Raw genomic sequence first — 27969 nt, 5'->3', positions numbered from 1 at the left:
CAAAATTATAAAAATCAAACAAGGAAGACTGGAAGAGTGACTGACCGAGGCAGGCTTGGGCGACGGCGAGGCTCGGTCGGGCCTAGGCGACGCGCCGACGGGGCGGCTGGGACCTGGGCGACGTCGCGAGTCTCGCGACTGCTGGACCTGGGCGGGCGTAGCGGGGAACCCTAGCTGGACGGAGAGGCGGCGCCGGCAGGGGTCTCGGGTCGACGAGTGTGGGTGGGGAATGGGGATGGCAGTCGGCCAGAATGGGGTGGGGTGGAGGCGGCGGGAATCCTAGCTGAAAATTGGTCTAGATGTGCAAATTGGTCTGAAGTGTAGTGAATAGGTTAGAGCATCTCCAACTGGAGGATCGAAGGGAGCCTCGATCCGGTGCGCCAAACTGCTGCCTGCGTTGGAGAACCGAGCTAATGCGAGGCCGTGTCTTGGTGGAGACCCGGGGCGAAGAGAAGAAATGGTTGGCGGGACGCGCCCTATTAAAAAAAAATTGAAAATTTGATTTTTTTTCAAATTATAACAATTGAAATTTATTTATTTATTAAAAAAAATTGGACCGTTGGCTTTAATTATTTTAAATGTCTTTAATTTTATTTTAATCAATGTAATGTAGAATTTTAATTTTAATGAAATTTGGAATTTTGAAAATAAAAGTGTAGAAATGTGAATTTTCTTTATGTATTTTTTTTATTATTTAAATTATGTAATATTTTTTTATTGTAATGTTTGAATTTTATTTTTAATAAAAATTTGAAATTTTAAAATTAAAGTGTAGAATTGGGGATTTTATTTTAAAATTGGACTTGAAGGAGCACATTTGGTCTCGTTTTGGTCCGATTAAGTCCTAGAAAATTATTGTAATTTTTATTTTATTATCGTATTTTAATTATGTCTTTAATTTTATTTTAATTATTGTAATGTAGAATTTTAATTTTAATGAAATTTAAAATTTAAAAATAAAAGTGTAGAAATATGAATCTTGTGGAAATAAGGATCTAAGCACCCCTCTAAGACACAATGCATTGGAGAGGGGTGTGTCTTAGGTGGGGACCACCATCTAAGACACCCCATAAGCACCAATGCATTAGAGTTTGAAATTTTTAATATTAATTTAATATTTATAAAATATATAATATATTATAATAATATATTAAAAAGTTCGGGCGAGTTCGGTTTATAAACCGCACCGTTTTTTCAAACCAAGCCCGAACCGAAAATTGATGGTTTGAAAAATTTTAAACCAAACCGCATCGTTTTCACTACAAAAACCGAACCAAACCGCCCGATTTGGTTTGGTTCGGTTTGAAAAAAACTGTTCGATTTTGCTCACCCCTATTAATTACAGTTCAAATATTATTTTAGTAGATATTTTCTATACCCGACTGAGTAAAAGAATCAAGGCGCTCGCAAATTATTTGGAGCTTAATTCGAAAAAAATTGATTTGAAATCTTTTAAATAATTTCCTTTTTTATTTTGGGACACTACGTGTGCCAAAGATGCAAACAAAAATACTACTCCCTTCGATCATAAAAAAGTGCCCCATTTTGGTGCCGATACGAGTATTAAGAAAGATGATAAAATTGTTTTGAGTTGGTTCATTAATGGCATAAATTATAAATAAATTGAAAAATAAAGGGCACAAATTTATAAAAAAGTAAACATAACACTTTTTTGTGGATAAAAATAAGGGATAAATTTGAAGTAACTTTAGTGAAGGCCAAACAAGTCCTTGGTATGGCGGGAAGCCGCACGTGGAAGCGATGTTTCAATTCCTCTCTAAATTTGACCCAAATCCTCAATTTCCCGCCTCCTCCTCCAAAACCCTTGTACACTACCCCCATCAATCACAAACCATTTCTGCTCTCTGCATTTCATTTCATGTATGTTTTCGTCTGAAGTTTCCCGGATCTGACAACTGATGGATGCTTACCAGCTCAGCGCTGACGCCGCCGCGTGGAATGTGCTCGGACTTTTGCTCTCCAAGGGCCGCCCCACCCATCCCTCCGAGCTGACTCTCCGTTCTACTCCAGATTCCATACGCTTCCTCTGTTCAATCCCTAATTCTCCTCTCCGACTCGCGGATGACGACCTCGTCACGGTCTCGCCGATCGGAGCTGCCGCTCTCGCCCAATTTTTGTTAAATTCAGATTTGATTACAAGATACTTGGATTTGCCACACTTTGTTCCGGGTTTGTTGGCACATTTTAGGTTAAATGCCTTACAGAGGACGTATTGTAGAAAAAGGAAGAGGGTGCCAGCAGACGAGGATTTTCTTACTACGAAAACGAAGAGGTTTGACCTGGATTTAAATGGTAAAATTCATCTCTCTCCCTCTCTCTTAATTAGTTAGTTATTTAGCGTTTTTTGTGAGTTAAATGAGCTGCACTGTTTTCGTTTTTGCGTTTCACTTTGTTTTCATCTGAAGGGGCGCATGGTCTTTTCTATACATGACAGATGTAAAAAGCTCAAACCAGATCGCGATTACAATTCCCCACAAATTTGAGAATGTCACCACTCAAGTAAGTTCGAGGTGCTAATTTTGAAGTTCACGGGGATTTGTGTATCTGGTCGGACACTTATGATAATGCTTAAGTTGTGTAAAGGTTACATAAGGAACTGCCGAAGCTTTACTGATATGCAATATGTGATTTGCTATAACTGTTATTTAGAACGTATTCTCTGACTGTCAGGATAATATGTCATAGATAGTATGAACAAAATGAATCATAATTGCAATAGTCAAACATGTTTCAGGAGAGTAATGAAAGTTGTCATGTTCTGCATTAGAGCATTGGTGTTGCTTATGATCAAACTGTGCGTAAATGATTCAGTGCTCAAGAATGCGCTATCTTATATTCGCGCATGTTCAATGCTGCACATCTTTGTGCTCACCTATTATGCAAGGCTGTTTCATGGCTGCATTAACTGGTTTGCCCATTACTTAAAAGTTCCATTTGAAACTTATTTTTCATTGGCATCTCATATTTTCTATGCTTCACTTGAAACTCAGTATTTACAGCATGCTTCTCACAATTGATTTGATCTCTCATTGGCAATGACTTACCAGAACCTTTCATTGATTTTCAATGACATAATATTGCACCAATTTTCAGGGTATATCAAGCCTCCCAACACTTTCAGTTTTTGACTGCTGGAATCTCGAAAGAGATGTGTTTATACCCGAAGCACATAGAAAGTCAGAATTTAACTCTGAAACTGAAAATGCTGCTGAAGCTGAAATTCCGAACATGCAGATAAGCAGTACTCGACATGGACCCCAAATAATGGCAGAGGAATTATTAAATTATGTCCCTTCTCCAAAAAGGCCATCGCATCCATTGAGTAGTAATTTTGAAGAAGGGGGTGGAATTGGTGACAATGGTATAGTAGACCATGTTATTAACTCCATGACTATTTCTGCATCATCTAAGTTAGATGAGCAGATGATAGTAACACAAAAAAGAAGTGATGCTGTTGCTCAAGGGTGTGATTCATTGACTGAAGGCGTCGATGGGAAAATAAAGGAAGTCTTTGTACACGATCCTGGTAGTTGCAAAGGCCATAAGGAACATCAGTCAATAGATAGAATCCATAAAACTAAGTATGACAAAGATAATGCTGAAAAGGCTCTGCCTAAATCCGATAATAAGGGTCGCATTTTCATCAGAGCAAGAACAGAAGGTCATCTACAAAGCCAGGGAGACATGCTGAATCATTCCATGAAGCATTCCTCTACCCTCAATCTCGATACCAGGCGTGCAGCATATGATAGGAAGAATGATATCTGCCCCACAAAAGAGAAACGCAAGCGCCTTACTGATAAAGCTCAAGAGCAATGTAAAAGAGATAAAACCCCAGTTTCTGTACAGCAAACGAAAAAGATTGATTGCGACCAGATTGAAAACACTAAAGAAAAGAGGGATGCTTCCGCCGAGAATAAGGAAAAGCCTTCCTCCATATCCAATGTAAGCTTGCATCTAAGATTTATGGGCTGACCAATGTGGATGTATATTTGTTTCCATAAAAATATATTTACCTCAGAAGAATTAAGATATATGCATGTTTTGCAGAATATTAAGCAAGAATCTTTTCCGGAATTTGAGTCATTTATTGTGGAACAAGAAGAGGGCTCAGGTATCATTTGACTATTCAAGATCTTTTACACACTCACCCACACATCCACACACAGAGGTATATGTATATACACATATAAGCAGGAGAGTAATTTTTTATGTGTTATAGATCAAAGTTTTTTTCTTATTTCGTGCAGGAGGTTATGGTACAGTGTACCGGGCAAGAAGGAAAGACGATGGAGTAATATTTGCCATAAAATGTATGATAGCCTTCTCTATAATTTTCTGTATTTAGTCATTTACTTTTTCTGTCAAATCATACATACATCCTGTGTCATATTTTGTGTAGTTTCCACTGTTGCATCATATTGAGTGTAGTCGTGCAGAATTAGATGTTCTACAAAATGGTAAAATTTTGTGTGCCTGCTAGATAGTGCAAAAGCTTGAAAACTTGTGGATGATTCTTTCTTAGAAAATGCTTTGCCTTTCTTGTTGTTATGAAACTTCAGTTATAAATTAAGACTGATTGTAGCCCCTTTGTAAGGCATAATCTTTTATGCACCTCTAATGTAGTGAGATGAAAGGGAAAAATACTTAGATGTAAGAAGGTAGTTGTGTTACTCTTGTGATATTCAAGTATGTGTTAAAGCAGCTAGTGCTTCTAATGAGTATTTTTGAACAATGAATGCTTCAACTTCCACAGCTGGATAAATGTTTGGCTACTTTTAACTTTTTTGTTTTTTAATGGTTTTCCAGGTCCTCATGCCAACGCCAATAAAAATTATGTGAACAATGAGATAAAAATGCTAGAGAGATTGGGGTAAACAATATTTTTAATTCTTAACATATCCCAAGTCTTCTGAAATTTTATTTTGGCAGTGGTAATGATTTGCTTATTATTCTTAATGACAGGGGGAGAAACTTTGTGATAAAGTATGAAGGTTCATTTAAGAGTAAGAGTGCTGTTTGTCTTGTTTTGCAACATGTTCAGCATGATAGACCTGAGGTAATCATCTTCCTTTAATCTCTCTCTGTAGCCGTCCTTGTTCTCTTGTAACAATACCTCAACCTGCAGATCTTAAAAAGAGATATGAATGTTGCTGACCTACAGTGGTATGGTTATTGTCTGTTCAAAGCCCTTGCTGGTCTACATAGGCAGGTCAGAGAATATGTAAAGATGCATGTATCATTACATGCAGTTTAATTCTTTTTGAAAGGAAAATATGAAAAAATAAGTTTTGATCGCCCTTGTGCTTACAGGGATTTGTTCACAGAGATGTTAAACCTGGAAACTTTCTTTACTCTCGCAAGGTCAACAAGGGTTACTTGATTGATTTCAATCTTGCATTGGTGAGTCATTGCTCTTGAAGTTTGATTGTCCTCTCCTCTCTCTCTCTCCAACTTCTATGTCGTGTGTTCACCTTTCCCTCACATTTGCACCAAACCTGATGTATTATCTTTTAATAATTTTTTTATTTTATGATCAACAGGATATGCACAAAAAGTATGGGACAGCCGGTGAGGTTTATTCTTATACAATCAACTTGTTTTATACTTGTATTGCCATGTCAAGTGGAGGGGACCTGATGGAAGATATTATTTGTTTCAGTAACTTGCTTAAGCTTCAAATATACTAATCTAATATTTAATTGAAGACTAGCTCGTGGGCCTATAAGATGATTGAATTTTCCATACCATATAAGATAATTGTATTTTTCCTATCTTATTCAGATAATTGCAAAGTTCACCAAAATTTGAATGATCATACCAGTATTGGCCTGACAAATTCTTTGTCACCTGCAAAGAGTAGGAAGTTAATGGATACAACATACATTGATGCAGTAAACAAAAATGCTGGAAAAGTCTGTAGATCCCTTTTACCTCCTGGAAACCTGAAAAGGAAGGTTGACAAATCAAAGGTTATCACTGAAGCTAGCGGTAGGAATATCATTAAAAGTCAGGGTGCTGATGGTTCTGGGGTAACTTCTGCAAAGGATGCAACAAGCACTAGAACAGAGTGTGCGGAAAGGTTGAGAGAACCATTACCATGCCATGGTAGGCGGGAACTGTTAAGCCTGGTGCAGGAAGCCATGCAGAATGGAAATCATGGATCTGTAGATGCTCCCAAATCAAAGAGAAAAAGAGTTGCTGCACCTGCTGGTGATGCAGGTACCAAACTTTTGTATGTCACTCCAATGCCACTGCATGCCAATGGAAATGCCATTCGTGGGGCTGGACAGCTTAAAAGCAAAGGTTCTCTGCTCTTTTTGTCCTCTTTATTTGCTAATCCATTAATTGTTGGTTGATTTCATTAATTGAAATATAGGACCTTTTTAAGTTGATGGGTTTCAACTAATAATTATTTAATATTTTTTATAGATGGGAAGCCTGCCAGAGAAGGTCCTTGTGCGGGTACTAAAGGCTTTAAGGCTCCAGAAGTAAGTTGCTCGAACTTTTTTCATTATTATTTCACTCTGTTCTTTCCCAATTGGGTGGTAAAATGAAGCTTATTTTCGTTATTTCAAAACACTTCCTTGATGTCTTAATTTTGCTTACGCCTCCATTGTCCTCTTCTGGGTCAATGTGCAAGGGTTCTATTTTTTTAAAACAGGCCAAACCTTAGGCTTTGTTTAAGCTACCCCCTTTTTTGTAATAAAACTAAGACAAGCGTGTAGATAATTTGATGTTATTAAGAAATAATTGAGTAAAAAAAATAAAAGCAGGTCTTTGAGTCAAGAAGTTCGTTGGCCCATTTAAGTTCAGTTTGAGGTGTTAAAATACCGCAAATGCAAGTTCTGACAAAGTTGTCACTGATTCATGGGCATGTCCCTTTAATTACACCTGACTGTAAGGATCTGATAATTCATCAATTTTCTTTCCTCTCTTTTATGCCCTCTGTTGGTGCCAACTTCAGAATCAACACACAAACAGATTCATTTTTTTCTTTTCCTGTCTTATAAAAAAATAAAATTAAGTCAATTAGTATGGTAGGTTCTCATTTAAGTTCAAAGCACAATCTCATATGAATAGAAGTATGTTACTCTTTATTTGCCTCATTGCCTGTGAGTTGATTTTTGTTTTGGCTGAATTCCAGTGTTGTAAAGGTCTAGAAATTTGTGCAAAATATATTCAATAGAACTATCAAAAGCATAAGAGCTTTCATTACTAGCTTTTCATCTTTCCCTTTGAGAACTCTATTACTGAAGATAAAAAAAGGTGCTTTTAAAACTTGGTTGTTTTATTGATTCTATTGCATCGCGACATGGCTGGCTCAAACCATTCTTTTCCTATGAACCCATAGTAGTCTCTTATACTATTTTAAAAAACTGGCACTTTTATAATGCAAATGGATTGTGGATTTGGATGCACATCTTTGCTAGTTCGTGGGAATGGTTATGGTTAATCTGTGAATTGAAAGGCTCTAAAAATTTGGAGGAATGAAACTTTACTCTCCAACAAAGGCTAAATGCTCATCATGCTTTCCAGGTATTGTTCAGATCTCTACATCAAGGCCCTAGAGCTGATATTTGGGCTGCTGGAGTGACCTTACTGTACCTGATGATTGGCAGAACACCTTTCACTGGCGACGCCGAACAGTAAGAGCTACGGACACTAGCTACTTATACTAAAATTCATTTGGACTATCATTCTAACAGTTGCATGAACAGGAACATAAAAGAGATAGCAAAGTTAAGGGGCAGTGAAGCTCTCTGGGAAGTTGCAAAGCTGCACAGCCATGAATCAGTATTTTCAATGGTACAAATAATACAAAAATCTTGATCACTATCACATTTTGCTCAAGACTTGTAAGACTCTTTTTGCAACAGGACCTGCTCGATGTAAAATACTTGACGCCAATGAGTCTTCAGGATTGGTGTGCACAAAATACACGACGACAAGATTTCTTTGATGCCATACCAAGTTCACTATTTGATCTCGTAGATAAGTGTTTAATGGTGAATCCACGGCAGAGGATCAGCGCAGATGAAGCTCTTGCACACGACTTTTTCGCCCCATGCCATGAGGCTCTCAGAAAGCACAGGCTGCGAAGGCAAGCACGGGCCGAAGCTGTCGTGGATCAATAGGTATCAGAGCAACTGTTTCACAGAGAGATTTAAAATCCAGTTACAATACAAAGTAGGTCATTAGTTTACTTTGATCCTAAAATGTGTTTTCTTTGTAGAGCTTCTACCTCTGTAGTCTTTTGTATTTAAAGGCAATTCTTTAGATGTTTTTTTCGTAGAAATTTGTGTATACTATGATTCATATAGTTACCTTGTAAGCACTCGACGCAAATGGGCCTAAGACGAAGAATAGCAGAGCCCATTTGGGCCTAACAAAAAAAAAATATACAAAGGCGGTCCATGGTTGCATTTGGACCGACCTCAACCTTGTTGGTCTCTTTGTCCTTTTATACCTTTTTTAATAATTGGCCCTAAAGAATCCAAATAATCTTAAAATTAATTATTTATTGCCGTAAGTCAGCTGTTCAGTTCATCTCAAAAAAAAAAAAAAAAAGCAGTTTTTCAGTTTTTGCTTGAATTAAATTACGATTATTCGATTGTGATGAATGCTTGCCTTTATTCTTAAATGACGAAACATGTTGTCGCTTACTTATGTTTGCTTTTTAATACAAAATCCATCTATTATAGAGGGTAGGTGTTCCAAAAAAAGTTTCTAACTAAGTGAGCAAAATGTTACACTAAAAACGATTAAAAAGAAGTGTGCTCGATACTGAGTTCTGCGGTCACCCTGATCCGCATTAATACAGTATATTATAGAATTTCATAAATAAAATCAAACCTTTAATGTGGTCTAGTGGATAAGTGCGTCTTCAACCTTTCACCTAAAGGGAAGGTGAATCCCCCTTACCCCATTTTTTGTTTTTATTTTGGTTCTTTCTTTGCTTTTCATTTTTTTGTTTTTTTTGTTCTTTTTGTTCTTTTTTTTTCCAGCTTTTTATCTTTTTCATTTTTGCTATTTTTCAGTTTTAATTTTTTTGCACAATAATAATTACTTTTTTCTGATTTTTTATTTTGTTTTGTTTGTATTTTTTTAATTTTTACATTATTCCAAAGTAATTATTATTATGACAAAAGGTAATTATTCACAAAAAAAGAAAGCTACTTTTTTTGAAGCATTATTTTTCATTATTTCAATAATTACTTTTTCTTACAACAATGATTACATGAATAATTAGACTTATGTTAATATAAGTATTTTCTTTCATTCAATATAAAATATTATGTTTTCTAAACCCTAAACCCTGAACACTAAACCCTAAACACTAAATCTTAAACTCTAATAGAAATATTTACTTTTAATAAGTAAAAAATATACATTTGTTAGCACATATGTATACTTATGTTATTATAATATTTACCTTTCATTCAATATAAAGTGTTATATTTTCTAAACTCTAAACCCTAGAACTTGAACAGTAGACCTTGAACACTAAATCATGAATTCTAATAGGAATATCTACTTTTAATAGTATAAGGTATACATTTGTTCCCACAATTGTGTACATGTGTTTATAATAATTGTCACTTTTATTCAAGTAATCATTGTCGTATGAAAAGTAAGTATTGATATGATGTAATGTAACATTTCTAAATTATTACATTTGTTCATGATAATTGTTACTTTTATTTATGAGAATTTGTACTTTTATTTATTTGCTCAAATAAATATTTTTGTAAGTAAAAGTAGTTATTGATGTGAAGAAAAGTAATGTTATTTTCACTTGTTAATACTTTATTCTTAACAATTTGGTCAAGCAACAATTATTTAGAAACATCACATTTAATTGTAACAATAATTACTTCTTATTTGATTAAAAAATTATTTTTTATTACGACAATAATTACTTGACCAAATAGCTAAGAATAAAAGTTCTAGCGAGTGAAAATACCATTAATTTTCTTCACATCAATAATTACTTTTACTTACAAAAATAATTACTTGAGAAAATAACTAAAGGTAAAAGTTCTTATGAACAAAAATAAATATTATTGTGAAGAAATGTATTATATTATTAAAACATTACCTTTTATCATATTAATGGTTACTTTTTCTTAGGACAATTTTTACTTGACTAAACAACTAAAAATATAAGTTCTAATGAGTAAAAATAAGCACTACTTTTATTCATATCAATAATTATTTTTTCGTACTATAATAATTACTTAATCAAATAATTAACAATACAAGTTCTAATAAATAAAAGTAACTATTATCATAAACAAATGTAATAATTTTGAAACATTTGTTCACGATAATTGTTATTTTTACTCACAAGAACTTATACTTTTAGTTATTTGCTCAAATAATTATTGTCGTCAGAAAAAGTAATTATTGTTATGAAGAATGTAATATTTTAAAAGTATTACACTTTTCACAAAAATATATAAAATAATGCAAAATAAAAACAATAAATAAAAAAACAAACGAAAAACAAAGAAAATACCATAAAGGATAAAAAAAACCAAAATATATAAAAAAATGCAAAAGAAAAACAGTAAAAAGAAAAAAAAAAGAAAATACTAAAAAGAAAAAAAAAATATATATATATATATATATATATATATATATATATATATATATATATATATATATATATATAGCCAAGGTTCAATGAAGAAGGCCTAAATATAAGAAAGAAGAGAGAAGTAATCTCATCCGTTGATCTTATTTAATCTAACGGACATGATTTGTTCACGCCATGTTCAACGGATTTTTTCGTTGAACATATGGGGGGTCGAAACCTAGAACCCCCAAAAATATTGTATATGTTCACGAATGTTCAACAAAAAAATCCGTTGAACATGGCGTGAATAAATCATGTCCGTTAGATTAGATAAGATCAACGGATGAGATTACTTCTTTCTTCTTTCTTACATTTAGGCCTTTTTCATTGAACCTAACCCTATATATATATATATATATATATATATATATATATATATATATATAATGCAAAAAAATGAAGATAACAGGAAAAGGAAAAAAAAACATAAAAAATGGAAAAACCAGAAAAAACCTAAAATAAATAAATAAAAAGGAAAAAAAAATCCCAAAAAACCTATAAATGAAGAAAACAGGAAAAGGAAAAAAAACATAAAAAAATGGAAACAAAACCAGAAAAAAAAAAACATAAAAAACGTAAAAAAAAAAAAGGAAAAAAATCGAAAAAGTAGGGGTAAGGAGTTTCGAACGCGTGACCTTTGGAAAACAATGAGGCACTATCATCTACCACTGCACCACTACATTACTTTCTTTATTTTCTATCAGAAACTGGCACATATACGTGCATATATGGGTCAACCGCGGTTGACCGCACACAATAATTTGCGCGATACTAAGAGGGGTGTATTAGTTCAAGATTTATGTAGATTTTAAAAATCTGTGGATTTTAAAAGTCTATAGGATTCTCACGGATTCTTGATGATTTTGAATGAATTCTTGGTTGAATTTTTAATGAATTAGCAAGAATTTGGCGTGATATTTTCGGACTTGAAATACACAAACCCAGCGAGCGCGGGAATTGAACGAGCACTAGACCCACTTCCAGCGGCCGCTAAGGGCCAATGAGCGCTGGAGACCCAGCGGCCACTGGGTTCCAGCGAGAATCACATCAAATCCAACTGGAAGAATCAAATTGCATTCCCATAAAAAGTCTTCGACAAACCCAAGCATTGGTTAACAAATTAGAATTATCTTGTACATACCGTAGTCAACTCATACTCGATAAATACATAACATGAGAAATTATAAAGCTAGACAAGAAGAAAATTAAAAACTAAAACACTCGATGAAAACCAAAAATTAAACCTGAAGATAATCAGGCTATCAGTCTCAATTTCCTACTAAAAATAATTTTCTATCAATTCTTCTCTTTTTTTTTGTGATTCACCAAGAAGTGAAGCCTCTGTTTGTAAGAAGAGAGACATCATTCTGTCACACATTTGTGACCAAAATCAAATGTACCCACAACTTAAGATAATAGTCACGGCATAAGCAGACAGGTTCTTTCCTGTTTTCTCCAATAAAAAATAAAAAATTGTTCCAAGAGGGAGGTGAGAGTCGTGAAACATAAGGGTTGTTTTCCGTTCAAATGCATCGAAAATAAATGCACGGTACACAGTTTGAGCACGTTCAAGATCCCATACGACGTTAAGCAGAGCATGACTCTAGTTGGTAGATTTTTCACGCAATGATACACTGTTGATATGTGCTGCAAGATTATCCTGACTAGAATCTGATGGACTTTTTGAGGTGGAATATTGAATAGGAGGCATCAACCATCTAACTCAATCACTTCTGCGCCTCACTTTATCGCCCTACAAAGCAAAATGATAGGGGAAAACCAGCATTTTATGTCAGGTGACCCAGTGATCGCTAGCGTCCAGCGGGCGCTAGCTTTGTGGTATATATATATATATATATATATATATATATGAGCGGGCAGCAGCCCAACCCTAATTTTATTTGAGCGGCTGCGGCGCCCCAGCATTCGCTGGAATCATTGGCAACGCGCGCTAGGGTCCAGCGGCCGCTGGTTTCTTGGCCACGGGCGCTGGATCCCAACGAGCGCGGGGTTTTTTCAGGATTTGTGAATTCTCGTGGTCCGTGTTCGGATTTGTTCATGCCTATTTTTTCAATGAAATCAATGAAAATCATTCCAACTTTAAAAGTCCATAGATTAACGAATACACCCAGATTTTCATAGACTTTTAAAAGTCTTGAACGAATACACCCAGATTTTTATAGACTTTTAAAAGTCTTGAACGAATACACGCAGATTTTTATAAACTTTTAAAAGTCTTGAACTAATACACCCGGACTTTAAAAGTCTACAGAAATCTATTAAAGTCTTTAACTAATACACCCCCCTAAACTTGAGATTACAAGAATCTGAGTGAACATATGTGAGATCTTTTAGACTTAGAAAAATTTTCTTCTTCGAAAATTCACTGTAGAGTGTACAGAGAGTTTGAGAGCTTTTAATGCTTAGAGATTTTGATCGCACAGAGTTTTCAGTAATAGTTATGTTGAACTCATCTGTTGGTGGTTGATGAGATGTTGCCATTGATTGTGCAATATCGTACACAATCTTCTGAATATACAGATTGTCTGGAGATCTTTGTTAGACTTTTGACTTTCAATTATTATGATTAATGAATATTGGTTATCAGAAGCATGAAATCAAAATTGTGATCATAAGGTTTAGTATGTTTGTTAGGTCCGGGGGGTCTCGAATAGGTGTATGGGGGGGGGGGGGGGAAATACACCTATAGGCTATTTTTATGACAATCTACTGACCTCTATCAGAGGGATCTCAGTCAGAGATTGAAGCGAAACTTTGCACGCAAACAAAGACTCCTGTTTTTACTGAAAACAGTTTTGACCAACAGGGTTGACGACTGATACTGAAAACTCTTCAGTAATGAGTTATCAGTTAAGTTGCTGGAACTTAACTGATCCAAGTAAGGGCTTCAGTCGTGTTTGCTAAGATAGAGATGATATCGCTCTTCCTTACTATCAGTGGATAGTTCAGTCAGATTAATATCATACGCAGCGGAAATTAAACATAGTTTCGCAATAGCCTCGGTGGAGCAGATAGTTGGATTAAGGTTTCTCTTTACTGTTAATCAGTATTCAGTTTTATCAATGGAAGTAGCACAAGTAAGAATGTAAAACTGAAAGCTGTAAATAACACAGAGACTTTTACGTGGTTCGGAAAAACCCTTTCCTACATCCACGGCTGGTTGATCAGACCAACAATCCACTCCACAAGTGCTTGCTTGGTGCACTGCAAACCGTACTCGTGTGCTTGCCTGGTGCACACAACCGTAAACTGAAGATAACCCCTCTTCAGCACCCACACACCTCGCGTAGGATTTCCCTGCTAAGCACACCTCGTGCTCAGACTTTTCACTCAGAGTTCAGAGTACCTTCCTGAACTCCGAATCACTCAAACACTCTTATGGGGGAGAGGTTTAAACGAGTGCCAACTATACTTACAAAGAACAAGTTCTTTGAAGCAAGTTTGACCTTTGGCTTCTGGGTAAACAGATATATGCATAGGGTCTAAGAGAATGTATGTAATCAGCAGTGACTGATTTTGGCTTTGGAATTCTCTTCTTCGATTCAAGCTTTGGGCGGTTAAGCTTTAGGCTGAGTAGCAATTTCGGCAGAGCTTCAGCTTATGTCGTTGAATCGGTGAAGGTTGAAGTGATCCTCGAGCGCTATTTGTAGGAGAACTCTTGAATAGATCCGTTGGCGTAAATCGTCCTCAAGATTTCTTCCGTTGGAGAGCAATTCGAATTTGGGCTGAGGCTTCAATCTTTGAGGTTCCTTGTCTGTGTGGAAACGGCTCTCTTTGATGGACAGGAGATGTGACATCTCTGAAAAGTAACCACCAGATAGGAATGACCTCTGCAGAGATAAGATATTCTGAGATCTCTGCATTTAATGCGGCTGTACTTGTGCGTACGTGGATTCCTCTGAACGTTGGAAGATCAGTCCTTGGAGGAATGTTCAACTGATACTTGTCTTTAGTATCAGTCCTTTGCTCGCATTAAATAATCAGTCTTCAACTGATTCTTCAACTGATACTTCAGTTGGTAACTGCAGTCTTCAGTCTTCAGTCTTCGTTCTTCAGTCTTTAGTCTTCAGTCTTCGACACCGCAACTAAACTAGAAACGAACTCTAACACTTGAGTTCAAAACGATTCTAGTCTTACATATAAGTCCTATGAATTTTGGTATCATCAAAACAAGGGTTATGATATTCCACAAGGTTCCCAACAATGTTGTTGATTAATTAGTATCATTGGATATTTGTCTTTCTTCATTTAAAGGGGCGTTGCCCTACTTGTTATCCTATTATTCGGATTCCACAAGATTATTCCCTTATTTATTATTATGATTTAGTCGCACCTCGATTATAGTTATTCCTCCAAAATTTGGGGTGTGACACATTGGTACACTTAAAATGAAGTATTTTTTCACCATTTGATCGATTAGTAGCCTTCAAACTTTACGCACTTCAACTGATACGTAGTTTTTTATTCCCTTTAACTTTATACTTGTGAAAAAAAACACAACTTTATACTCTCATCGTCTCAGTTCAATAGGACATAGGGCTTGGGCACGAATGTTAAGAAACAAATATTTTATAATAAAATAGAAGAGATAAAGTAATGTTTATTGAGGATATGTTTGTCTAAAAAGTAAAAAAGAGAAATAAAGAATAGATAATTATCGGGATATTTGCTATGTATTAACTTTCTATTTTAGGAAGTAACCTATTGAAATTAAACGTCCAAATAAGAAAACATGACCTATTGAATAGGGACGGATGAAGTAACAAATAAAGTGTAACTAATCACATTACATTACAATCAGGAGGATTTTGGTATTAATAGAAAATTTTAAAATTTTGCCAGCAATAAATAATACTTCATTTGTTCCATAAGAATATGTTTTTTTTGTTATTTTGGTACGTCTTACAAGAGTGTGTATTTTCCTTTTTTCAAACTCTTCTTTCACTTAATAAAAGTGAGCTCATTTTTTCATTAATAACACACTCACTTAATATTTATTAAAACCCGTGCCATCAATAATCATGCGCAATCTTATAAAAATGTAAAGTATATTACTCCCACTAAGTATGACTCCCTATTTTTTGTTATAGTAATTAAGAAGAAGAGTGATTAAATGATAAACAGTGAAGTTCACAACTTTTTGTGAGAGAGAGTATTGTTTTTTGAAAATAATCATTATTAATGGGACAAATGAAAAAATAAAGAGTGATTAAATGATAAAAGTGATAGATATTGATGAAGTTCATAAATTTTTGTGAGAGAGAGTATTTTTTTAAAATAGTCATTACTAATGGAACAGACGAAAAAGCAAAGAACGTTATTATTTTTTTTTATAAATTATATAAAAAGTAAATAATTGTTTTTAAAAATCGCACGACAAAAAACTCGGACCCAGAATCTCAAGTATTGAATATTAATCTTCTACTGCTAGGCACACAAATTATGCTCCTGTATTCCTCCCTAAAGCTTTCCTATTTAATTTTAGGATCTCGATTTTATAAATGCATACACCAGATTTCCTATTTTCTACATAAAAACAATAATTATGTGTGGGCCCTACTAATTATAAGTTTAAAATAAATTTAGGGTGGGTGTAAATTTAAGATTGAATTTAGGTAGGTGTAAAATTTTTTTGTGGGTCCCATCTAATTTAGGGAATCTGTTAGATGCATTTTTTATCTCATTTTCGATTATTTTAACCTAAATTTAGAGTTAGTGATGCATTTAGGTGATCTGCTGGGAGTGCTCTAAGTAGGTTACTTGGTAGATCGCGCAATAAGTGCTTATAATGTATACTGAAAATAATGTATATTCATGCAACCGTACATTTGATGATGTGGCTTGTTTTGATTGGTAACTGTGCGTGGTAGAGCAATCCGTCGCAATGTGGGAACGCTCGAGATGCTACTAGAACTTTTTAGTTGTATTTGAATGACCCACGGTTTTGATATAGAGGATTCCACTATAACTCTAGATAGATGTAATTTTAATCCTAAAAGCATAAAAGAAGAGACTTATTCTTTTTATTTTATTTTATTATATTATAAGGGGTGTTTACTTTGCATGATTGATAAAATAGATCATTGAGTATTTTTATTCTCAAGGGTATGATTACTTCAATCCCATCTTTTTGATGAGATAAGAATCAAGCAAAATTAGCTTAAATGATAAAAATAATCAAGGACCTTGAAATATTCCAAAGTTGTCATTCATCAAAATAAATAAAGGATTAACATTATAATTTTTATCAATTAAAGTTAATCCTTCAAAGTTAACGCTTCTTAAGTGCTTGTTTGGTTCAAATAGAGGAATAAAAAGGAAATAGAATCAAATAAATGAGAGGAATGATAACAATAGCTAATACTCCCTCCGTTACACCTATAATGAGATTTTTTAAGCACGAAAATTAAGAAATTTTTATTTTATGTAGATAAAAAGTGAAAATGTGAATAAAAGATAAATCTTTTGCCAAATAAGGAAAAGTCACAAGATAAGTGGGACGCTCAAAATAAAAAAAGTCTCAAGATAAGTGAGATGAAGGGAGTATTTTTATTAAATGTTTGATTCAACAATGAAAATGAATCATCCTCCAAAAAAAAAAAAAAAATACAATGAAAACAAATCAATAATAATGTATTTCCCTTTCTTTTGTTTCTTCTTTATTTTGAATGGTAACAAATTGAGTGATTGAGTTATCCTCGAGGCTAATTAGATTAATCATTTTACCCAAATTAAACAACAAGTAATAAATTCAATTAATTGAATAATTTTTTAATCTTAAAAAACGATCAACGGCTAAATATTTCTTAAAACAGACTTTTTTTTACGAAATTAAAAAAACAAAGACTTGTGACCAAAGAAAGTGCATCTTCCACGAAGTTACCTGCCCCGCCCCGTTCTATATATATACCAACGTAAACTGTCAAATTTTTTTCATCAGAACAGACCCACGACTCTCTCGAGAAAAAGTAAGGTAAATCAATGGATTCGTTTTCTTCTTTCTTCGATTCGCAATCTTCCTCTCGAAACCGATGGAGTTATGATTCACTCAAGAATTTCCGGCAGATTTCTCCCGTTGTTCAAACACATCTTAAACAGGTTTTCTCTCCTCACCGACTCTTTGTTTTTTCAATTGATTAATTTCTAGGTTTTTAACTCCTTATGTTACGAGATTTTACGCCGATGATTCTAGTGTTTTGGTATGTGTACACGTTGCGATTAGGCAGAAACCTAATTGAATTTCTTTCGATTTCTCATGATTTATGAGGGTAATTAGTATATTTCAGAATCGGTTCTGTTTAATTGACCTAGACTATTTGCAGCTAGTTTCGGCAGATTTAGTGATCGATGAGTTGTCGATATCATTCCTGACACATTTTCATATTTTCGGTGGTTGAAGATAACGTCGAATTTTGTTATTGTCGCATGCATTCTTATACCTTATTTGACTGATTCCGATTGTTCTATTTCATCAGTGGACTAAGTTTTTGCTAGATTGTGGGTTTTCGGTTTCATTTTGATGCGAGTTCTTTTGCAGTTTTTGGTTATGGGAAAATTAATACTCATTGGGAAACAAGTATCTGTTATGAATATTCCATTTGCTATGCTTTAAAGTTTGTTGAACATCTATATTAATTTTGATCTAGAAAAGAGGAGGGGTTTTACTAATGTGGCTGCTTGATTTCAGGTGTATCTTTCTCTATGTTGCGCATTGTTGGCATCGGCAGTTGGGGTTTATCTTCACATTCTTTGGAACGTGGGCGGTACACTGACCTCTCTCGGATGCATGGGCTGCATCTTTTGGTTGCTAGCTACTCCTTTTCACCAAGAGGTCTTCCTACCGCTCTTTTTTTTTAATAGAGTCCTTTTTTATTTGTTTATTGCTCAAAAACTTTTGGTTTAGGTTTTTGATTTTGATCCTTACTTTCTTTGATGATTAACAGCAAAAGAAAGTCTCCCTTCTCATGGCTGCAGCGCTCCTTGAAGGAGCCTCGATAGGTCCTTTGGTTCAACTGGCCATTGAATTTGACCCAAGGTATGTGTATTTCCTAAGAGAGTGTATGAGTTTGGAGATATATTTATGCTGTTATCTTATTGGATACCACTGTTGATTTCATTTGGCCCATCAGGAATAAAGTTTAAGGTTTTACTTTAATCTGATCTAATACACTACCTCCATCCCCTAAAATTATGCATTTATTTTCTTAATGGTTCGTCTCCCAAATATATGCACTTTCTATTAATTTTGACAATTTTACTCTTATAACTTACACTTATTTACCCATAAATCAATTAAACAATACCCTCAACGTGTGATCCTTTCTCTACTATCCATACACACAACTTTTTACTAAAACCCGCGCCAGAAGATTCCCTGCATATTCAGGGGATGGAGGAAGTATCACATATTTTTGCTATTGTCTGTTACTGAAGTATTTTCAAGTCCGTCATGCACACTTTTTATACTTTTGTCCTTGTTTACACTTTGCCATATGCTCGGTTACTGCATGAGAACCCCAGAACCATAATTTCCTTCAGTATCTGTAGTATAGATTATTGCAATGCTTTTGCTTTGAAACTGAGGTCTCGGGAGTCAGGGAGTCATCCAGATTGTCATGGCACCCTGCTATGTTTGACTTTTACCCTAACCTTTCTTTTCAAAATGGGTTTTTGTGAATTCACTTGGTCTTTGTTTGTATATAGTTTTAATCAAATGGGAAAATGCATTTTTGCCCCTTCTGCTTTCAGTTTTTTTGAATTGGATCCATATGCTGTTATTTGCTACTAATGAGTCCTTATGCTTACATTTAGTTAAAATTATAGCACTTCTGTAAAGTATCTATATTAAGTCTTGTTGGTACTATAGAACCAAGACATAATTTTAACATAAACTAAAGATACACTTTTACAAAGTTCTGGGACCAAATTTTAGGGAAAAATATTAATTTAAAAATAATCGCGTATAGGTAATGAAAGTAACAAACAAAAGTACAAGGATTAATTCTAAATTCTAAATTAACTTGAAAGTAGACTATTCTTTCCCAGCTGTAATGCTGAATGTTGACAAGCTGAAGTTGGTATATGGTTTCTCTGTATACTAACCTAGTTAAATTTTGCCTTTGCAGCATTGTGGTTAGTGCTTTCATTGGTTGTTCTCTGGCGTTTGGTTGTTTTTCTGGAGCTGCAATGCTTGCTAGGCGTAGAGAGTACTTGTACCTTGGTGGTCTTCTTTCCTCTGGTCTCTCCATCCTACTTTGGTTGCACTTTGCATCCTCAATTTTTGGTGGTTCCATGGCTCTATTCAAATTTGAGGTATTGAATTGTTTTGTTACTTGGAGTCGATGAACATATTAATTTATTGAGTGCTTTAATTCCCTTCACGCTCATTTTATGTTGCAGTTGTATTTTGGACTCTTGGTGTTTGTGGGCTACATAGTAGTTGATACCCAGGATATTATTGAGAAAGCACACTTGGGAGACCTGGACTACGTGAATCATGCTCTTACCTTGTTTACTGATTTTGTTGCTGTGTTTGTACGAGTTCTAATTATCATGGTAGGTGTCATTTATGATGTTATTAGTGTATCTATTTTTATCTTGTTATTTTTCATTTGCTTACCGTGAAGTTGGATGATTTGTTGCAGCTGAAGAACGCATCTGAGAAGGAAGGAAAGAAGAAGAAGAAGAGGAACTGAGTTACCCCAGCTTGAAATTACAGAGGAGCTGAACCAAGTTCGTCTTGGAAAATAATTCTGTGTATAAAAACATTGTGTTTGCTTTTTTGTTTGGTAATGGTAGGATATGAATTAGTACCGTTGTCGACTACATTGGTGATGGAGCATGTTTGCATTTGAAGCCCGATGGCTCTCATCTTTTTCACTACTTGCGTTATTTGAATCTAGCAAAAGCTGGTTCCAACTGGTTTCTTAGCTTCATATCTTGCTCAGTTTAGGGTTGATTTACTATGAATGTATAGGAGGGAGGGGTTTATTTCAAGGAGTTTGCATGCTAAAACATCTTTTAACATGTTTCCTACTTCCAAGGCTTGTAAGATGTTAGATTAGATCCTATGAGTTTATATTATGAGTGACCAAAATTATAGGGCAATTTACAAAATAAGTAGTACTATATCGGAAAGGTCAAATTCCCTCTATTTTTGGGGTGATGAGGAAATCAGTAATTGCTATTTGAGGTGTGTTATACGTAAATTATGTTATGCAATAGGGAAATGTAAATTGTACCAGAAGAAATTATGGTTGAACCTCTTAGTTATGTAACAGTTGAGGTAAATTTAAACCATATAGGCAAAGGTAAACCACAATAAGAAAAAAAGTATGGGATTGTTGGCGTGCAAATCACATATGGATATTGTTGGTGAATAAGTTTGGGTCATCCATCTAATCTCATCTCCCATAATCGGTGCTCAAGTTTCAAACCCCTATGGCAGTTTTGGATAGTTGGTTTGAAAGGGTCCAAAAGCAGCTTCAAATTTGGAACATTAGTACCATCATTCTTTGCGATTGAGAGCTGAAAATCGTTTCTTTATTTCTTGTAATTCACTATCTTTGTTTATTCATATTGAATCACGCGACTGATCTACCATACAGGTAGATTCAATTAAATTGAATCAACGCTAAAATTCAACAACGAAATGCAGCTCAATTGATAAGATGCTATCTCTCCCGACTTCAATCATTAAATTAGGAGTTCGAACAAATGAAGGAGAAATGAAAAACTATTATTGTGTACAGGGACGGAGCCAGGGGGGGCTAGAGCCCCCTCCCATTTTTTTTTTTTTTTAAATTTTAAAATATATATAGATTTATGTTTATACCTATTATAAAATAATTTTGTTTTATAAAAGAGTATTTGGTTATTATATTCTCTCATATATACTTAATTTAAGGATAATTTTGTTTTTTAAAATTATATGATCTATGAAATATTGTTTGTTATTATTACTATTATACTTGTCTTTTAATAAAAAAATGCCTAATATGTATGAAATGCTAAAAAAAATTATAATGTATTGAAAACTAATTTGTAATATATAGAAAATATATAATCTATGGACATGTTGTTTGTTATTATTATTATTATGCTTGCCTTTTAATAAAAAATGTCTTAAATATACGGAATTTCCAAAAAACGTTTTGTGATATATTGAAACTATATAATCTATGAAAATATTGTTCGTTATTATTAGTATTATGCTTGTATTTTAATAAAAAAAAATACCTTAAATATACTGAATGCCCAAAAAAAAATTCTCGGGGGCTACCGCCCCCGAACCCCCGTACAGGTTCAGCCCCCCCCGAACTAAATTCCTGGCTCCATCCCTGATTGTGTATGTGTGTTGGCAAAACGGTAAGAGGTTAATGCCTAAGGCCAAAGGTCTTGAGTTCGAGTCTTTTGTGACGTAGTCTTTAAAATTTTTTATTTAATACTGTAAATTTATCAAAATAAAAGAAAAACTATTATTAATTCTCTATAAAAAGGGAAAAGAAAAGGTCAATAGCAAAAGCTTAAAATTTATTTCTCTTATTCAGATCCGACACATATATATGATATGTGTAAATGTAAACATACATACGAAAAGACAAAGTTGTTTCTTATAGTATTATACTCCCTCCGTCCGCCAAGATTATGTAAAAATTACTATATTTGGCGTCCGCCAAGATTATGTCACTTTCCTTTTATGGCAATGGTCCCACCATCCTCTTTAATATTTTATCCTTACTAACACTCTTTATTTACAAAAAACCCACTCAAAATTCAATCTCAACCACACATTTCATAAAGTGGTGGGACCCTTTCTCCACTCCATCAAAATCATCATCAATTTTATTAAATCCCGTGCCCAAGCAATTTTACATAATTTTGGCGGACGGAGGAAGTATTAGGTAGGTAGGTAGGCAAGTAGGAGGATGAATTGAGTTGAATAGCAGAGTCGTATGTAAGCCCAGCCTTCCAATCGGCGGCGATGACACTTGGAAGCTGTAGCCGCTTGGCGTCTGCGTTTGCGCCGCCCACCACTTGCATTCTCAAGCTTATCACCGCCCCCAGTGGTGGCTTTTGATGATCCCACACTGCTCCATTCTTTGCAATCCTCCTATCCATAAAAACCAATTTATTATTATTATTATTATTGCATGCAAATTAATATATACGGAAAATTACATTAACACTCAAATTATAGGCCATTCACAATTATGATTTAAAATAAATAATACTCCCTCCATCCCAAAATAACATCTTAGAAAAGAGTTTTAAGATAAAAATATAAAAAATAAAGGTAAATAAGGTGTTGAGAATAGTGAAAAGATAAAAAAAAAATGATAAATAAAGTATTATGGTATAGTTTAAAAATAAAAAATAAAAAAGTTTGGAGACAGTCCAAAAAAAAAGGTTAAAAAATTATTTGATGAACAGAAGAAATAATTTATTTAATATTCGAATTATCACAATTTTAACATTTACGTCATATGGTTCGATTTTTTGGTGGCGAAAACTCTACGTCATGTCGAAAGCTGAATTAGATGTCAATAAAACAAATTAAAAATTAATGGGAATCCAAACCACATAATTTTGGTACAAAAATATTAAAATCAAAATCAACCATTAGCCCAAAAATATCTTTATCTATTGGATATCGTTAATTTCGATCCCAGTTCATTTTCAACTTCTTTTTTCTAGAATCCAGCTCCACTTTCGGCGTGTGCTATGAGACTATGACAGAGCCGATATAAAATCTCATAATGCAATTTTGAAAAGTCTAATTGTCTCACAATTTAATTCCTATCTTCCTTCATATTATACGTGTAAAAAAGTGTAATTTTCTTTTTTTCATGTCAACATGCAAATAATTTTAAAGCTCAAACGATGAACACTTTGACATCAAGATTAACCAATCTACCACTAAATCAACATACGTTTAATTAATTTTTTCTAGTAGAATATTGATGTTACCTGCCATATTTGGACAGCAGTGACGTAGTTGATTCCTGATTGGTAGATAGGTAGGGTGGCCAAGTAAAGCTTCGTTCGTGAACTTTGACGACGAGGTTGGAGGCGTAGCGACGTCGACGAAGCCATAGGCGAAGAGGTCGGCGGCCATGTTAGGCTTTGCCAAATTAGCAAAGGCACGCATGTTTAATATGAAGTCTGTGTAATGACCCTCGCCGCCGTAATCCGTTGCCACTACCTCTGTTCCTTCGTCGCTACAATGTGCTGCAATTTTGCATCTAACTTGTGGAACAAATCTTAATCAAATCACATACTATAATTCTTTCTATTATTTAAAATAAAATATCTATTCTCTCCGCCCCACAATTTAGTATTCATATTTTTATTTTAGTCATTTTTAATTTAGTATTTAGAAATTTCTAATTAAACTACATTAATAATTAATATTTCACATAATAATATATAAATATAAAATACGTTAAAACATCTTTATACAATAGATTAGATAGTTCTATACTTATCTTGAACTGTAATTTTCCCCTAGAGGTGGATATCAGATTAAATACATCTTCATACAACAGAGCATTCATGCTTAAAACATATCTACCATGTGACTTGGATTTTATTTTTTTAATATATAAGTTTATTGTTCCTTTCTCAATTTAGAGTGGTGGATGTTCCGCATACGTGAGTGCATAAATTTTACACTTATTTGGATGTTATGGTATATAAATATAGGTAAAATCGTGTGTGCACCCGGGTCAAATCTGACTCAGATCGGTAATTTATGAATAATTATTAAACGGCCTATAGTATTTACCAATTGAGCAATTAGCTCAGTTGGTTTGGATGTCTTCCTATTATCTATGAGGTTGCGTGTTTGATCCTTAGAATGCACAATTTTATCTTCATTTGTTTGGATCCCTCCCCCCTTTTGCATCTTTCCACTTTTTTTTAAAATCCTATAATGATACTATTGTTGTTAGTTTCTTGGTCTATTAAGTGGAGTTCGCAAATCAATGTTTTCTGGAAACTTGGAGTTGTTTTGGTGATATGGGCGATTTGGAATGCGCGTAATAAAAGCCATTTTGATGGAGTATATTTTCAGAGCCGTGCTATCCTTAGCTTTATCAAATCGGTTTTTCTGGAAGTGGAAAATTCCTTTGCCAAAATTGGCTGTACTAACAACACCTGGGCGGACTACCTCATCACTCGAAATTTAGGTGTTAAAGTGAAGCAACGGCCGCCGCCGGAGTTCACCTCGGTTTATTGGTCACCGCCGGCGTTTGCTTGGATCAAAGCAAACACGGATGGTTCCGCGGTTGGGGCGCCTGGTCGTATTTGTGCTGGGGGAGTTTTCAGAGATTGGCGAGGTTTTGTAAGGGGCTGCTTCCATGTGGAAGGAGGTACGGGGTATGCGTTTGAGGCGGAGCTTTTAGGCATTATTACAGCTATTGAGTTTGCTCATCATTGTGGCTGGTTGAAGATCTGGTTTGAAGTGGATTCGGCTTACGTTGTTAATGCTCTGTCGACTAAATCTAGCAAGGTTCCTTGGAGGTTCCAGGCTTTGTGGAGACGTGCTCTTTCTTTCCTTGATCATATGGATTTTAGAATAACTCATATTTTTAGAGAGGGGAATATTCCTGCGGACATTATGGCTAGTCCACACACCCCCGAGGGACGTTGGACTCACAGTATTCCGCTGATCTACGATGCCGTCACTAGAGATCTTTCGGTGCATAGCTATGTACGGAAAAAATAGCGATCTTCTGGTTGGGGACTTTCGTCATACAATAGGCGGGCTCGCCTATGTGGATTGGTTTAGAAGCTGGGCAGAGGTCTTTCTCGGTTTTGGATGGTGTCTTTTGATGAACTCACTTGAATTCATGGGTTCTGTTCGAATTCAGAGTTGTTTTTGGCATTTAAATGGCCTCCGCTTTGGGTGTAATCTTCCGGGCATTTTTTCGAATACTTGGTGGTTCGGGAGGTGCTCGAGAGCTTGCGGTTGTTGGGTGAAGGCGAGCTTAGGCCTACTCGCTGGGGTTCTCCGTTGCTGCGTTGGGAGAGTCCTCGTTTAGATTGGACGACAGGCAGGCTGGAGGGGGTGGAGCTCTGTTGGGAGGTTTTACGGGAGGTCTGGTGATGGAGGGCATAAGGTTGTGCGGCGACGGCATATAACCGACCGCATTACTTTGCATGCTCGTTGGGGAACTCTCGTTCGGTTTCGTTGTTGGATGATGGCGGATAGGCGGAGGGAAGGTTGGTGGCGACGGCATCTTACCGGTCCAACAACCTTCCGACTTGACTTCTGGACGAGGATTTTTCGGCATTATCGGTTTAGGCGACGGCATCTCACCGGCCTAAACTGGTTCCCATTTGCTAATTCTCTTCGGTCCCCTCTTTTCTTAGACTTAGGCTCGTGGGATTGTTTAAGGCGACGGAGTCTTACCGGCCATACTCCTCACGAGTCGATGTTTGAGCATTGGGCGACGGCGTATCACCGGCCTTTTGCTCTTTCTGTTTGTTTCGTTCGGTGGTCAGTGGGCGACGGCATCTCACCGGCCTTCTGGCTACGTCTTGTGGCTTGCTTTTGTTCTTTTTTCCTGAGCCGGGATAGTTTAGGGACGATGGTTAGGCCGGAGTTCCTGAAACTTTCTCTTCCGCTCATCTCTCTTTTCTTTTTCTAGACGGGTACTCTTTTTCCCTCTTACGGTTTTTCCCATTGGGTTTTCTGTTGGAGGGTTTTAATGAGGCCCGGCCCTTAGTTTGCGTTTCTGTGCTCTCAAGGGTTTAGCTTTCGCGTTCTCGTTTTTTTTCCTTTTTTACTTCCTTTATAAAATTGCATTTTAATAATACTATTGTTGTTAGTAAATTACACTATCTATATTATTAAATGATACTATTATATTTTTATTTGAATTACACTTTTAATTATGTATAACAATACTAATTCTATTATTAAATTATACTATCTACATTAATTATTGATACTATATTTATATATGAATGACACTATATGGAAATAACACCAACACTATTATAAATGACACTATTATCTTATATAAATAACACCAACACTATTATATTTTACAAATAGTACTATATAAATGACACTGTTATGTTAAAAAATAACATTATATAAATGACACTATCATTTCAAAATCTTAAAGTATCATTTTGAAATGTTAAAGTGTCATTTGATATGTTAAAGTTTCATTCGTAATGACGTAGTGTCATTTCAAAATCTTATAGGTGTCATTTCAAATCTCATAGTGTCATGTTGAAATGTTAAAGTGTCGTTACTAATCTTATATTGTTATTTGAAATCTTAAAGTGTCATTCCAAATATTTTAGTGTCATTTCAAATCATGTCGTGCCATTCGAAATCACATAGTGTCATTCGAAACGTTATATAGTGTCATTCGAAATCATGTAGTTTCATTTCAAATGTTATAGTGTCATTCGAGATATTATAGTGTCATTCGAAATCTCATAGTGTCATTTGAAACGTCATAGTGTCATTTGAAATGTTATAATGTCGTTTCAAATCTTGTAGTGTCATTTTTATGCCAGAGTAGTGTCATTTGAAATACTAAAGTGTCATTTGAAATACTAAAGTGTCATTTAAAATATTGATATGTCATTCGAAATGTTAAAGTATCATTTGTATATCGGAGTAGTGTCATTTGAAATGTTATAGTGTCATTTAAAATCTTGTAGTGTCATTTGTATGTCGGAGTAGTGTCATTTGAAATATTAAAGTGTCATTTAAAATATTGTAGTGTCATTCGAAATGTTAAAGTGTCATTTGTATATCGGAGTAGTGTCATTCAAAACGTTATAGTGTCTTTCGAAATTTCATAGTGTCATTCAAAATCATCGAATGTCATTCCAAATCTTATAGTGTCATTCGAAATCATCTAGTTTCATTCGAAATGTTATAGTGTCATTCAAAATTTCATAGTGTCGTTCAAAATCATGTAATGTCATTCGAAGTCTCATAGTGTTATTTCAAAATCTTAAAGTGTCATTTTGAAATGTTAAAGTGTTATTTCAAATGTTGAAGTTTCATTCGAAATGACGTAATGTCATTTCAAAATCTTTTGAAATCTCATAGTGTCATTTTGAAATGTTAAAGTGTCGTTACTAATCTTATAGTGTTTTTTGAAATCTTATAGTGTCATTCGAAATATTATAGTGTCATTCGAAATAATGTAGTGTTATTTGTAGAACACGATAGTATTATTTATATAACATGATGATATTAGTGTCATTTTCATATAGTGTTATTTATTAAGAAAAATAGTGTCGTTTAGATA

The 27969-nt window shown here is 34.7% G+C and overlaps 2 protein-coding genes and 1 long non-coding RNA gene across 5 annotated transcripts; 2 read left to right on the top strand and 1 right to left on the bottom strand.

Moving 5' to 3' along the window:
• The first annotated feature begins 1691 nt into the window (after positions 1–1691).
• LOC130994574 (uncharacterized) lies at positions 1692–8476 on the top strand. 2 transcript variants are annotated; one of them, XM_057919617.1, is made up of 15 exons: positions 1692–2313; positions 2456–2520; positions 3115–3966; positions 4072–4135; positions 4272–4334; positions 4831–4894; positions 4987–5080; positions 5150–5233; positions 5335–5424; positions 5565–5592; positions 5917–6327; positions 6454–6512; positions 7561–7670; positions 7743–7830; positions 7902–8476. In XM_057919617.1, exons 1-15 carry the CDS (start codon positions 1920–1922, stop codon positions 8157–8159), a joined length of 2724 nt encoding a protein of 907 aa, XP_057775600.1. In that variant the 5' UTR covers positions 1692–1919; the 3' UTR covers positions 8160–8476. The 2 variants fall into 2 exon arrangements, with proteins under 2 accessions (XP_057775600.1, XP_057775599.1); XM_057919616.1 differs by having other exon boundaries at positions 5806–6327.
• On the bottom strand, positions 4890–5549 carry LOC130994576 (uncharacterized). The gene is made up of 2 exons (XR_009091800.1): positions 5401–5549; positions 4890–5143 (listed from the first exon to the last, which is right to left on the bottom strand). It is a non-coding gene; the product is annotated as an uncharacterized LOC130994576 (long non-coding RNA).
• Positions 8477–17526: 9050 nt separating the features above from the next.
• Positions 17527–20619, top strand: LOC130994573 (bax inhibitor 1-like). 2 transcript variants are annotated; one of them, XM_057919615.1, is made up of 6 exons: positions 17527–17782; positions 18372–18515; positions 18628–18719; positions 19810–19996; positions 20084–20239; positions 20329–20619. In XM_057919615.1, the coding sequence occupies exons 1-6, from the start codon at positions 17666–17668 to the stop codon at positions 20377–20379; spliced, it is 747 nt and encodes a 248-aa protein (XP_057775598.1). In that variant the 5' UTR covers positions 17527–17665; the 3' UTR covers positions 20380–20619. The 2 variants fall into 2 exon arrangements, with proteins under 2 accessions (XP_057775598.1, XP_057775597.1); XM_057919614.1 differs by having other exon boundaries at positions 17556–17782; positions 20084–20619.
• The last annotated feature ends 7350 nt before the right edge of the window (positions 20620–27969 follow it).

Source organism: Salvia miltiorrhiza, chromosome 7 (genome assembly GCF_028751815.1).
Source record: "Salvia miltiorrhiza cultivar Shanhuang (shh) chromosome 7, IMPLAD_Smil_shh, whole genome shotgun sequence".
NCBI lineage: Eukaryota > Viridiplantae > Streptophyta > Magnoliopsida > Lamiales > Lamiaceae > Salvia > Salvia miltiorrhiza.
The sequence above is the reverse complement of the archived record's forward strand: the minus strand, read 5'-3'. Positions and strand labels throughout refer to the sequence as shown.